At 40.0% G+C, this 13,348-nt stretch overlaps 1 protein-coding gene across 1 annotated transcript in view; it reads left to right on the forward strand.

Annotated features, from left to right (window-relative positions):
* Nucleotides 1–13,348, forward strand: part of PPM1E (protein phosphatase, Mg2+/Mn2+ dependent 1E) — a 213,337-nt gene that overhangs the window by 165,878 nt on the left and 34,111 nt on the right. Inside the window, exon 3 of the mRNA XM_075852944.1 lies at nt 4,638–4,837. Within this exon, the coding sequence (XP_075709059.1) occupies nt 4,638–4,837 (200 nt within the window). The remainder of the gene's footprint in view (nt 1–4,637; nt 4,838–13,348) is intronic.

Below are 13,348 nucleotides of genomic sequence, written 5' to 3' on the forward strand. Positions count from 1 at the left end.
TGCTACAGCATATAATTAATGCAAGAAGTCTTACCCATAGCAGCAAAAGGGAAAGTAATTGTCTGTGCTCGCTCCTCCACATGAATCCCAACGCGCGTTTCGCTACAGGTGCTTCCTCAGGGGGGATGTGTGTGTGTCCTGACCATAACAGCCCTTTAAATAGTCCATGGAGAGTTTTTACTCGTGTGATGAGTAATGGCGCATCGCCAATGGTGCGTCCGAAAGCGAGGCAAGCCCCACTTTCGGCTCCGGACACTGTAGATCACATCCGGATTCCCGACGCGTAACGGGAGTTCCGGACATGCGCAGTGCGCCCTTGGAGAGGGAGAGCTTCGGACATGAGCACCACATCACTGAAGAATTGTGAGTAAGTAAAAAAAGTTTTACTGTAAGTAAAATAAATATGTACTATAATGTTTACATTTTATGTATCCAGATCGCACTAAAAATTTGAGTGGCCATTATAGACCCCAATCTCTATAACTATGTTTCTAAAATGATCGTATATTATTAGTGTGTATTGGTTAACTATTGGAACCCAAATTGTAATACAATCAATACATATGTCAGTATGTTTAGAGGTTACTTCTCAATACAATTGAGATTATGTCCATACGAAAATAATTGTGTATAATAGAGATGTATGTAAAATAAAGAGATAAGAGGGAATAATAATAAAAATGTAATAATCATGAAAAAATTAAGTGAATGAAGTACTACAAGAAAAGAAACAAAAAAAGAAAGTGTGTGACATAAAACACAAACCAAAATATAAATGTGTAACAATGAGACAAACAATACATAACAAACAATACATAAATTAAGGGGTACCTAATGACCCAATATAGAAAAACACACAAATTAATAGTAGATTACTAATTTTATAAAACATTTTTTGTCTGTGATGACCGTGATAAAAATTTGTATAAAGCAATACGACAAGAGTTTTTTTTTTATACAACTTCATATTGCTATTATAAAGGGACGTGCTAAACAAAGCTAGTCATTTATAATAGGTGATACAAAACGGGAATTAAATAATAATGCATCAAACAAAAAGGGGAAAAGGAGAGGGGAAATAGAAGGGAAATAATTATGTATTATATACATGCTCAATTTTCACATATGTCATCACAAGGCAAAGAAAGTGAGACAGAGTATCCATTTGATTGAGTGTTGCGAAAATAGAACAGCGGATCTACATTTGCAAGTAGTAACATTCTGTATAGTATTCAAAGATTGTTGAATCTCTCTTGTTCCAATTTTAGGGCATAGGGCAGTTTGTATCTCGTACACAGAACCTAATAAAAATACATACATTACAAGACATAATTAATAAAAACACATGGATGGTAGAGATGATAGGAACGGAACAAAGCTAAGATTTTTGTTAAGTCCCTGAGGAGTCCTGGAACCCAACATGACAATCCATTTACATTCCCGTTGTGCCAACACTTTCTTAACTACCACCCCTGATGCCACAATGTATTTTATCAATACCTCACACTGATAATGTTATAGGGTCGCAACCATGATACAATTTAAAATATCTAGGTAAGGTTTTTAACTGTGTTAGATCCTCAAGTTTACTGGCCCCCATGATGTCACGTACATGCTCCCTTGTACAGATTCTCAATTCTCTGGAAGTGAGTCCTACGTATATTTTCGGACAATCACATGTGGCATAATATACCACATGTGTCGTGCTCCATGATATATACCCTCTAATATCAAAATGTCGCATTCCAACGGCTGAGGAGAAGCTGGTTGCCCGACAGATATTGGCACAGACTCTACAGTCCCCACAGGGGTAACATCCTTTTCTGGGTCCCCGAGAGCCAAAAGGGCATATCTGGCGTGGTACGTAGTGACTTTTGACAAGAAAATCTTTCAGATTTTTAGCTCTTCTAGCTGTCATCATGGGCCTTTCAGATAAATTTTGAGGCAATTGTGGCTCAGATCTCAAAATGGGCCAGTGTTTTTCCAAGATGGTTCTCATCTTGTTCCACTGTCCATCGTAAGTCGATATAAATCGTACCCCTGGCTCACTCAACCGTTGTTGTTTGGGTCTCAAGAGATCGTCTCGTGGAGTTATTCTTGCTCTCCTATAGCCTGACTTGATGGTTCTATTGCTATAACCTCTATCTCTGAATCTTGATCTCAGATCTTTGGATTGCTGTTCAAATAGGGCATCAGAGGAACAGATCTGCTTCATCCTGAGGAATTGCCCAACCGGGATGGCTTTTATGGTGGACGGAGTGTGGGCTGACGATGCATGCAGCAAAGAGTAGACTGATGTAGATTTACGAAAAACATCAGTATGTAGAAAGCCCAGAGCATCAGAAAAAATCTGTATGTCCAGGAACTCTACATGTTGACGGTGGTATTTATATGTCAACTTGATATTAAATGGATTTGTATTAAGTTGCTGCATGAAACTAGTCAGACCAGACTCCGATCCTTGCCAAATAAAAAAGATGTCATCGATGTAACGTAACCACAGAACACCTGGTCAGCGGCACAAGCGCCGTCCCCATGAAAAACCTGTCTCTCCCAAAATCCAAGAAACAGGTTTGCATAGGATGGCGCGCACGCCGCACCCATTGCAGTTCCCTTCTTCTGTAAGTAATAACAATCTTTAAATACAAAGAAATTGTGACTCAAAATGAATTGTAACAACTCCAGAATGAAATCACATAGTTGGCCATCGTGGTTGCCGGTCCTCAGGAAGAAGTGGACCGCCTCCAGCCCATCATGATGTCTTATACTCGTATAGAGTGACTCTATATCTGCTGTCACCAGATACATGTCTAGTTCAATTTGGATCCCATTGATCCTACCAAGCACATCCGTCGTGTCCTTAACAAAAGAAGGCAAATCATTAACCAGAGTTTTCAAATAATGGTCAATGAACTTGCACACTGGATCACACAGTTCATCAATCCCGGACACAATTGGGCGTCCTGGGGGATCGATGGGATCCTTGTGGATCTTTGGCAAAAGATACAGAGTAGGGATTTTGGGATCAGTAGTGATTAATCCATCGTAGATTTTTTTAGGAATAGTACCCATGTCCAGGGCCATGTCTAACATTTTCCTTAATTTCTGAGAAAAGCGACCAATTGGGTTTGTCGGCAGTCTAACATACGCCTGCCTGTCCCGCAGCTGTCTAAAGGCTTCCTTCTCATATTTTACTGTTGGCCAAACCACAACATTTCCCCCCTTGTCCGCAGCCTTGAAAACTACATCATCCAATGCTTTAAGTTCCCTTAGTACATTTCTTTGATCGAAAGTTAAATTATCATTAGTCTTCTTGGTGGATAACGTTTTAAAATCATCAATGACTAATTCAGTGAAAATTTCAACCTGGGGACATAAGGACAAGGGGGGAAATCTGGTGAATTTGGACACAACAGTTGACGGAAACATACCTGGCACTTCAGCCGTTTGTTCTCGCAATAATTCTTCCAGTGCCAACAAAGCTTCCCCTTCCAATTCGCTAGTAAATTCCATAGGTCCCCTATTATGTAATTTCTTTAGAACCACCTTTCTTGAGAAAAAGGTGCAAATCTTTTAGAGCTGTGAAAAAATTAAAAGGGTTGGTGGGTGAAAAAGTCAAACCTTTCACAAGGATCTCACATTGGGCATCAGAGAGGACATGTGAAGAAAGATTTATTACCTCCAAATTACTCCTGGGTTTTTTACCCCGTTGATGGTTGGATACATTCTTCCGTTTTGCTTGTCGATCGAAATGCCATCTCGGGCCTTGGGAGCTGAGTGTTGTCGGGTTCTAGCATATTTCTAATTAGTCTAGATCTAGGTGGTTCATCTATCAAGGTACGGGATGAAGTGGAGGACGACCTGGAACGGGATCTGTTTCCAGATCTCCCCCTATCCATGCGCCATTTATACACTCTGTGCTGTTGATAATCATGGACATCGCGTTGGAACAGGGTAAAGCACAAAGAAATTACAAGCGGAAGGGTGCAGAGACTGACACTTGGCTGTTTCGGAAACGTCTTTAAAGCTTTTAACAGATGTTATCAATATTCTCTTTAAAATATGGGCAAAATCATGGACACTACGATTAGTAACACATCATTAGTTTGGGAGAGAGAATGGGGGCATGATGAGGTATTTGGGATTGCCTGTAAAATAGATATGCAAATCCATACCCTCTATGAGCAGGTTTAGATTTGCTTTATAACGTACCGATTGTGGCGCAAGTTATTATACATCTGTTGTTCTGTTGCAGGCTTCGCCCCTTCAGCTAAACCCTTGGGAAAATGTCCAAGGATTTTCCTGAAGGAAACCCCCCTTCAGCACTTTCGGAAAATATCGAGAAAAGTAAAAAGTTGCATACTTTAGCGCAACTATGACATGTGCCAAAATTTGTGACCTTTTTTTTTTACAACAGAAAACTGGCGTAAACCTTTTGATATATCATCCCCCGCCCCAGTGGGTTTCAGTTCAATGCCCTGATTGCTGCCTGGAAGTAAATCCTGCATTGCATACCCTTGCTTTATGATTTCACACCACAACTCCTTAAAGACTGAAAGTTGTTGTAATCCTTGTTCTTATTAATCATGTCTATAGTTATTCTCACTTCACCTGTTTGTTTTTTGCTTACTTTTTAGAGCTAGAGACTGTGAAATTGGCCCATTCAGTATTCGGCAAGCTGCATGAAATCTGCTGTAGCTGGGTAAAGGACTTTCCTTTGTGTCCCAAACCACATCTCTATTATGAGACGTCAATTCATGCTATCAAAAACATGCGGAGGAAAATGGAGGACAAGCATGTCTGCATCCCTGACTTTAACATCCTATTCAACCTTGAGGTATTTATCATTTATGTAAAGATAAAGGATATACGATATTCTCAAATTAAATACAGAACTGTACCATGAGGTGTTGTATAATATTATGTAACAGCCTTGCTTATTACATAAATATAACCTTGCAAGATACAAGAGACAAGGTACCCACTTTGTCTATCGCAGAGCAATTTAGTGATGTTACATTTACATTTTTATCTCCAGAAGCCAAATATGTGCCTAGTTTGGACATCTGGTTTTCATGTTCGTTCAATGTTTTGGACACATACCTACGCTAATTCCACTAACTAATGCTAGTGTGTCATTAGTGCAGGATCCTTGTCCACTGGAACCCCACCACACAGAGAGTAGCCTTTAAGGATTATAACAAAATGTGTCCTTTACCATGATCCAACCATTGTTTTTCTTACCTACATCATTTAACAATGCCTGTTCTGTTGGTTCTCTTAAATTGATTAATGTTACCAAGTAGAGGACATCATAAAGCTGAATCCAAAACCGGAATATCTTTGGAGTCCCACCCAATAATATAGTACGTGGTTTTCTTACCCCCGTACACCTTGAAACACCTAGAAGATGGTCGAGGTAAACATTTTTACTATATATAAGGGGAATATGTATCACTTTAATATTTCTAATTGCCTTTATAGCGGAATACAAAAAAAAATGTTTTATTTTATTTTGCTCAAGGGTGCAGTATTGCTGAACTACCTGTCAGTTCACACACCTATTAAACCAAAGTATTGCCTTATTTGATTTTACTTTTATATAAAAGGAAAAAGAGCCAAGGAGTGCTAACAAATAAAACATTTTTAATAACTGTAAACTCCTTTTGAAAAAAAAAAAAAATAACTTTCACACAAACATATTTTACCTCTGCATTTCCTTGTATGAGCTCATAAACATTTTAGGTCTTTTTTTGTGTGTTTTGTATGTATCTGTGCTTTTTTGTAAATATGTGTCATCAGAAAATGACCTATTTATTTACATTAAGTATTTATCTTAAACATATTTTAATAATTTAGAGTGGGTTTTTTTCTTTTACATCTATATTAAAAAAAATTATAATCCTAAAATCTTGCAATTTTCACTCTGGCCACTGAGCCTCACAGTAGACAGACGTTTCCTGTTCTGTAGAGATCACTTCACAGCAGTCATCTCATTATCATCACAGGCAGGATTACAGTGACCTGTAACACCTATATATTGATAACATTGGATCCAGAATTTACAACAGGTGATGGACACCGCTCTCCTCCTATCCCTTCCTGCACACGTCACAAAGCATGCCTAGAAAACTCTCCCATAGAAGTCCGTTATTTTCAGACTATTGTTCCCCATGGCTGCTGTAAAGCATATCTCTAAATGCTGTTAACAGTAGTTTAGGCAAGATGGCTGCCCGCAATTCATGTACAGAAAATATAATCTAAAAAAATAAATAAAAACAGATTAGAAAAAAATGATGTTTCATGATCTAGAATTAATTGGTAAAAAAAAAAATTATAGGTGAGGTATTCACTTTCAAGCATATCTTTAGTGTTACTTAAATGTCTGTTCCTCAGTGCTAAAAAGCGTTCAAAAACAACTACTCTGTTCAGATTCTAAAAATCTTAATATACTTATGGGGAATGGGATGTCTGGCTGTTTTAATGTTAGAATTGATTTGCTTTGCTTGAAATGCTCCAGATATTACATTTAATCATATCATTTCAACCCTGACAATACCCAACCATACATGTTTCAAGAAAGATATAATCAACGTATTAAGCACAGACTGTCTGGGAGGAGATGTGACAAGTAATAGTCTCAGAAGTAATAATTCACTTCACTCTCTATTTTCAGTCTACAGAATAACTGTTAAAAATAGGTAAAGAGTGGAGAAAAAAAAAGATACTTGTATCATTTAGACAATGAAATTTACCTAAACGCCAACCTTGTTCAACTAGTCTTCTGGACTTTAGGTGCTGATGCACACACCAATTCCATGGCAAGACCGTGAGTGGCTATGGGTCCGTATAACTGACCTGTTGCCACAGTCAGGCCTCGGGAGAGGAGCATGGACCCACTATGTCAAAGGCTAAAATGGGGGCGCAGTCTATTCGCCTTTATAGGGGTATGAACTTTACACCAGGGACGCAATCGGGGGATTCTTCAATAGCTACTGCTGATTACTTGCAGATAGTATCTCTGAAGCAAAGTAACAGAATAAATAAAAAGAGGAGCCCCTGATGTCTCTGTCCATATATGGACAGTGACGTTAGGGGATAACTCTAAAAGCGGAATCCCCTGCCTCAGCAGCGGTGGAAAGTGACGTCGGGGGCTCTCTCTAGGAGTGGAATCCCCGGCACAGATCGATCTGACACCGGGATTCCGCGTGGCGATATCTACAGGGGGTGTTGCTATCTACAGGGGGGGACACTATTTACAGTTGGGGTGGGGAGACGTCAGGGGGTCCCTATAGGAGGGGAATCCCCGGCCAGAGAGCTTCCCGGGATTCCGCTCCTAGTGGGAGCTTCGGTAGAGCGATCTACAGTGGGGGGTGTAGTCCGGGGATCTTAAAGCCCCGGCAGACATGAGAGTGGGCTGAAATTGGAAAAAACTGATTCCTCCATAGTTTTTTGGGTTTCGTTTTGACTGCTTTCACCGTGCAGTGAAAATGTAAACTTAACTTTATTCTGCAGCTCAATACGATCACGGTGATACCAAATTTATATAGTTGTTATATACACCGCATTCCAAATTATTATGCAAATGTTATTTTTCGCTGATTTTCCTAAATAGTCGATGCAAATGACAGTCAGTATAATCTTCAAGCCATCAACCGTTGGAGTATAATGCAAACTTTATTGAACAAATCTCCTAATGATAACAGATTTTTTTTTTAGAAGTAAAAAACTCCAAATGCATTGTTTCAAATTATTATGCACAACAGAGATCAAAACATTTTAAAGGTTGTAAAGAGAACTAAAATGGTAATTTGTTGAATTTGCAGCATCAGGAGGTCATATTTACAGAAATCAAAAGCTCTTTCAATAAAAAAAACTTAGCAGGCCAAGTTACATGTTAACATAGGACCCCTTCTTTGATATCACCTTCACAATTCTTGCATCCATTGAATTTGTGAGTATTTGGACAGTTTCTGCTTTAAAGGAACAGTGTCATCACAAATAATTTATTTATATGTTAAAGATGTTAGTGCCTTAATATAAACGTTTATTTACATTTGTGTGTTTGTGTTTTACTGTTTCTTATTTTCACACTTTTTCTTCCCTATGGGGGCTGCCATTTTTTGTTCCATTTCTGTGTGTGTCGATTAACGACACACACAGACATGGAATACGGCAGCCACAGTCCCATAGGGACTGCGAACGGCTCCCGTCCCATTGACTGCCGTGTACGGCGTCTGTGTGGGAACTGCGCATGCGCCGCTCCCACACAGTCCTATTCGAAATTGGCGCCGTCCGGCGCCATTTTCCTGTGGACCGGAAGTCGCGGCTGGACAGTAATATTACTACTTCCGGTCGCGGCTTCCGGACAAGTGCACATGGAACAGCGGCAGCAAAGGGAGCGGACGGGCCGCGGCGGCAGGAGCAGGTAAGCGATTTCAATGTATGTTAGTGTTTGTGTGTGTTTACTACTGCATGTAAACCTACTACACTGTGGGTTACCTCAAAAAATGGCGACACACAGTGTAGGAGGTTAAACCTTTCAAACCCCTCGTTTATCCCGGCACTAGCCAGGATAAAGGAGGGGGGGATGCTGAGAGCTCACTAGAGCGATAGCTTTTAACCCAATGTTGCAATGCTGCAATTTTGGGAACTAGCTCCAAACAGCTCCATCTAGTGACCAAAAATGGGTAGTATTATAAATTTGAAAAAATTTATAATATTTCCTGACTCGCGAAAAAAATAAAAAAAATTTGAACAATGTTTAATCACCCACACACTAAATGTTTAAAATTTAAAAAAAAAACATGTTTTTGGGACGACACCATGCCTTTAATATCTTTGCAGGATGTCAGAATAGCCTCCCAGAGCTTCTGTTTTGATGTGAACTGCCTCCCACCCTCATAGATATTTTGCTTGAGGATGCTCCAAAGGTTCTCAATAGGGTTGAGGTCAGGGGAACATGGGGGCCACACCATGAGTTTCTCTCCTTTTATGCCCATAGCAGCCAATGACACAGAGGTATTCTTTGCAGCATGAGATGGTGCATTGTCATGCATGAAGATAATTTTGCTACGGAAGGCACGGTTCTTCTTTTTGTACCACGGAAGAAAGTGGTCAGTCATAAACTGTACGTACTTTGCAGAGGTCCTTTTCGCACCGTCAGGGACTCTAAAATGGCCTACCAGCTCTCTCCCCATGATTCCAGCCCAAAACATGACTCAGCCACCTCCTTGCTGACGTCGCTGCCTTGTTGGGACATGCTGGCCATTCACCAACCATCCACTACTCCATCCATCTGGACCATCCAGGGTTGCACGGCACTCATCAGTAAACTACACGGTTTGAAAATTAGTCTTCATGTATTTCTGAGCCCACTGCAACCGTTTCTGCTTGTGAGCATTGTTTAGGGGTGGCCGAATAATAGCTTTATGCACACTTGCAAACCTCTAGAGGATCCTACACCTTGAGGTTTGCGGGACTCCAGAGGCACCAGCGGCTTCAAATACCTGTTTGCTGCTTTGCAATGGCATTTTAGCAGCTGCTCTCCTATTCCTATTAATTTGTCTGGCAGAAGCCTTCCTCAATATGCCTTTATCTGAACGAACCCATCTGTGCTCTGAATCAGCCACAAATCTTTTCACAGTACGATGATCACGCTTATGTTTTCTTGAAATATCCAATGTTTTCATACCTTGTCCAAGGTATTGCACTACTTCACGCTTTTCGGCAGCAGAGTGATCCTTTTTCTTTACCATATAGCTTGAAACCTGTGGAATGCTTAATAATGTTGAACGTCCTTCTTAAGTAGTTTTCCTTTGATTGGGCACACCTGGCAAACTAATTATCACAGGTGTCTGAGATTGATTACAATGATCCAAAGAGCCCTAAGACACAATACCATCCATGAGTTTAATTGAAAAACAAATAATTAAATGTTTATGACACTTAAATCCAATGTGCATAATAATTTGGAACCTGGTGTGCATGTATATATATATATATATATATATATATATATATTACAAATAATTTTTTTTTGGTATTACCACTTTCTGAGAGTCTTAATTTTTTTTTATTTTTTTTTGGTTGATTGAACAGTATGAGGGGTTTTTTTTGCAGGAGAAGTTGTAGTTTTTATTGGTACCATTTGGTACTTACAACTTTTTGAACACTTTTTTTTAATTACAATTTTTATGAGCGCTAAAGTAACCAAAATAACTGTGATTTTGGCGTTTAATTTTTTTTTTTTACGGCGTTCACCGTGTGTGGAGGTGGGTCCTCATAGGCTTCCCTACATGGTAGAACTGGAGGCCATCGTTAGGCCTCCAGTTGCCATGCCAAACATCGGCAACCCCCGCAATCGTGTCGTCGTGGGGGGCCGATTTGCTACAAACCCCTTAAATGCGACAGTCACGATTGCAGAAATTGCCGGCGTTGGACCGCTGGCTGGTGACATGGGAGTGTCAGCTGTTGGGGTTAAGCCCCCTCCACTTCCTGGCTGCATCTACAAAACAAACAATGCATCAGAGCATTTGTAATAGGAGGAAGAGAAGATTCAACTCCTCTTTTACTATTATACACCTACAAGACCCTATATACTAGCTATTTGGGAATAAATGCCACATAGCAACATGAGAACATAGTTCTAGGACACTGCATCTAAACTACTACTTTCCTTTACCTTATACCAGTGATCAATCTTCCCATACATAAGGTAAGTCAATAAAGATTGTTTGCCCTCTATAATTATGTGGTGTACTTCTCAAATTCACACATGTCAACTAAGGCAAACTTAAACCCTCTGGCATTAACAGCTAGGAATAACAATGGAATGATTTAACATACAACAATATTCAAGTTGGTACCCCCTTTGCAGCTAAAACAACTTCCACTCTTCTGGGAAAGCTTTCTACAAGATTTTTTAGTGTGTTTACGAGAATTGTTGCTAACTTATCCAGAAGAGCATTTGTGGGTTAAGACGCTGATGTTGGACAGGAAGGCCTGGCCTGCGATCTCTGTTCTAGTTCATCCCAAAGGTGTTCAATGGGGTTGAAGTCAGGCCTCTGTGTGGGCCAGTCAAGTTCTTCCTCACCAAACTCACCCAACTATAACTTTATGGACCTTGCTTTGAACACGGGGGCACAGTCATGCTGGAACAGAAAAGGGCCTTCCCCAAACTGTTCCCACAAAGTTAGTAGCATACAATTGTCCAAAATGTCTTGGTATTCTGAAGTATTAAGTTTTCCCTACTCTGGAACTAAGAGGCCTAGGCCAACCCCTGAAAATCAACCCCATAGCATTATCCCTCCTCCATCAAACTTTAAAGTTGGCGCAATGCAGTCAGACAGGTAACGTCCTCCTGTCATTTGCCAAGTGCATACTCGCCATTGGACTGCCAAATAGAGCAGCCTGATTTGTCACTCCACAGAACACGTTTCCCCTGCCCCAGAGTTCAGTGGTGGCATTCTTTATACCACTCCATCCAACGCTCCGGACTTGTTGACCCCGCTCTGTAACTTTACGTTGTCTGCTACTTCATGGTTGAGTTGGTGTGGTTCCTAAATGTTTCCACTTTGCAATAATACCACTCGGTTTATCGTAGAATATCTAAGAGGGAAGAAATCTTACAAACTGATTTGTTCCAATGGTGACATCCTATTACAGTACTACGCTGAAATTCAGTAAGCTCTTTACAAACATTTGTGAAAGAATGGGTCGTTCTAAAGGCAGACAGCATGGCAAGAGGCTTGCTTTTATACACCTGTGGTACTGGGACTGAATGAAACACATGAATTCAATGATTAACCCGTTAGTGACCGGCCCATCGTGTTTCTACGTCGGTCACTAACGGGCCTTATTCCGATGCCATAGACTTTTTACGTTGCGGCATCGGAATAAGTAAATAGAGCAGGGAACTGTCAAATCTCCCTGCTCTCAGCTGCTAAAGGCAGCTGAGGGCTGGGAGCGTCCCTGCTCTGCCGTGTGAGATCGATATTAGTATCGATCTCACACGTTTAACCCCTCAGATGCGGTGCTCAATAGCGAGCACCGCATCTGAGTGGTTTTGGAGAGAGGGAGGGAGCTCCCTCTCTCTCCCACCGACACCCGGCGATACGATCGCCGAGTGTCTGTGTCTCTAATGGCAGCCGGGGGTCTAATAAAGGCCCACAGGTCTGCCTGGAGCGAATGCCTGCTAGATCATGGCGCAGTAATAGACAGGCAGTAATACACTGCAATACAAAAGTATTCTAGTCCCCTAGTGGGACTAGTAAAAAAGTGAAAGAAAAGTTTAATAAAGTTAATTTAAAAAAAAAATGAAAAAAAATGAAAAACCCAGCTTTTCCCCTTACAAAATACTTTACTATTAAAAAAACATAATAAAGTTAAAAAGTTACACATATTTGGTATCGCCGCGTCCGTAACGAACCCGACTATAAATCTATTACATTATTTAACCCGCACGGTGAACGCCGTAAAAAATGTAATAAAAAACTATGGAAAAAATGCTGTTTTCTGTGAATACTGACTTTAAAAAAATGTGATAAAAAGTGATCAAAAAGTCGCATCTACTCCAAAATGGTACCAATAAAAACTACAAGTCTTCCCGCAAAAAAAAAGCTCTCATACAACCGCATCGGCGAAAAAATAAAAACGTTACGGCTCTTCAAATATGGAGACACAAAAACAAATAATTTTGAAAAAAAAGCGTTTTTACTGTGTAAAAGTAGTAAAACATACAAAAACTATACAAATTTGGTATCGTTGCAATCGTAAAAACCCGCTGAATAAAGTTATTGTGTTATTTATACCACACGGTAAACGGCGTAGATTTAAGACGCGAAAAAGAGTGGCGAAATTTCTGGTTTTTTTCTATTTCCCCCCAAATAAAAGTTAGTAAAAGTTAATCAATAAATAATATGCCCCCCAAAATGGTGCTATTAAAAAATACAACTTGTCCCGCAAAAAACAAGACCTTATACAGCTATGTCGACGCAAAAATAAAAAGGTTATAGCGGAATGCGACGATGGAAAAACTTAAAAAATGGCTTGTCATTAAGGGGTTAAGAGTTATGTCCCTATACTTTTGTCCATATAGTGTATATGTGTGTATAATTGTAGTATGTATAAAACACATTTAAAAATGATCCAGCCATAGCACATGCATAATACCAGCCATAATTGCCATATAAGATCTATTGTGCCTCTGTAATGCCAGTCACAGTTTCTACTTAATAGCTATAATGCCCATGTAATACCATTCATAAATGTTTCTGCGTCTCCATTAATATGTGAGAAGCTGCTCTCATGGTACATCACCTTCCTGTGCTAAACATAGCAAAAGATT

Source organism: Rhinoderma darwinii, chromosome 2 (assembly GCF_050947455.1).
Source record: "Rhinoderma darwinii isolate aRhiDar2 chromosome 2, aRhiDar2.hap1, whole genome shotgun sequence".
NCBI classification, from domain to species: domain Eukaryota; kingdom Metazoa; phylum Chordata; class Amphibia; order Anura; family Rhinodermatidae; genus Rhinoderma; species Rhinoderma darwinii.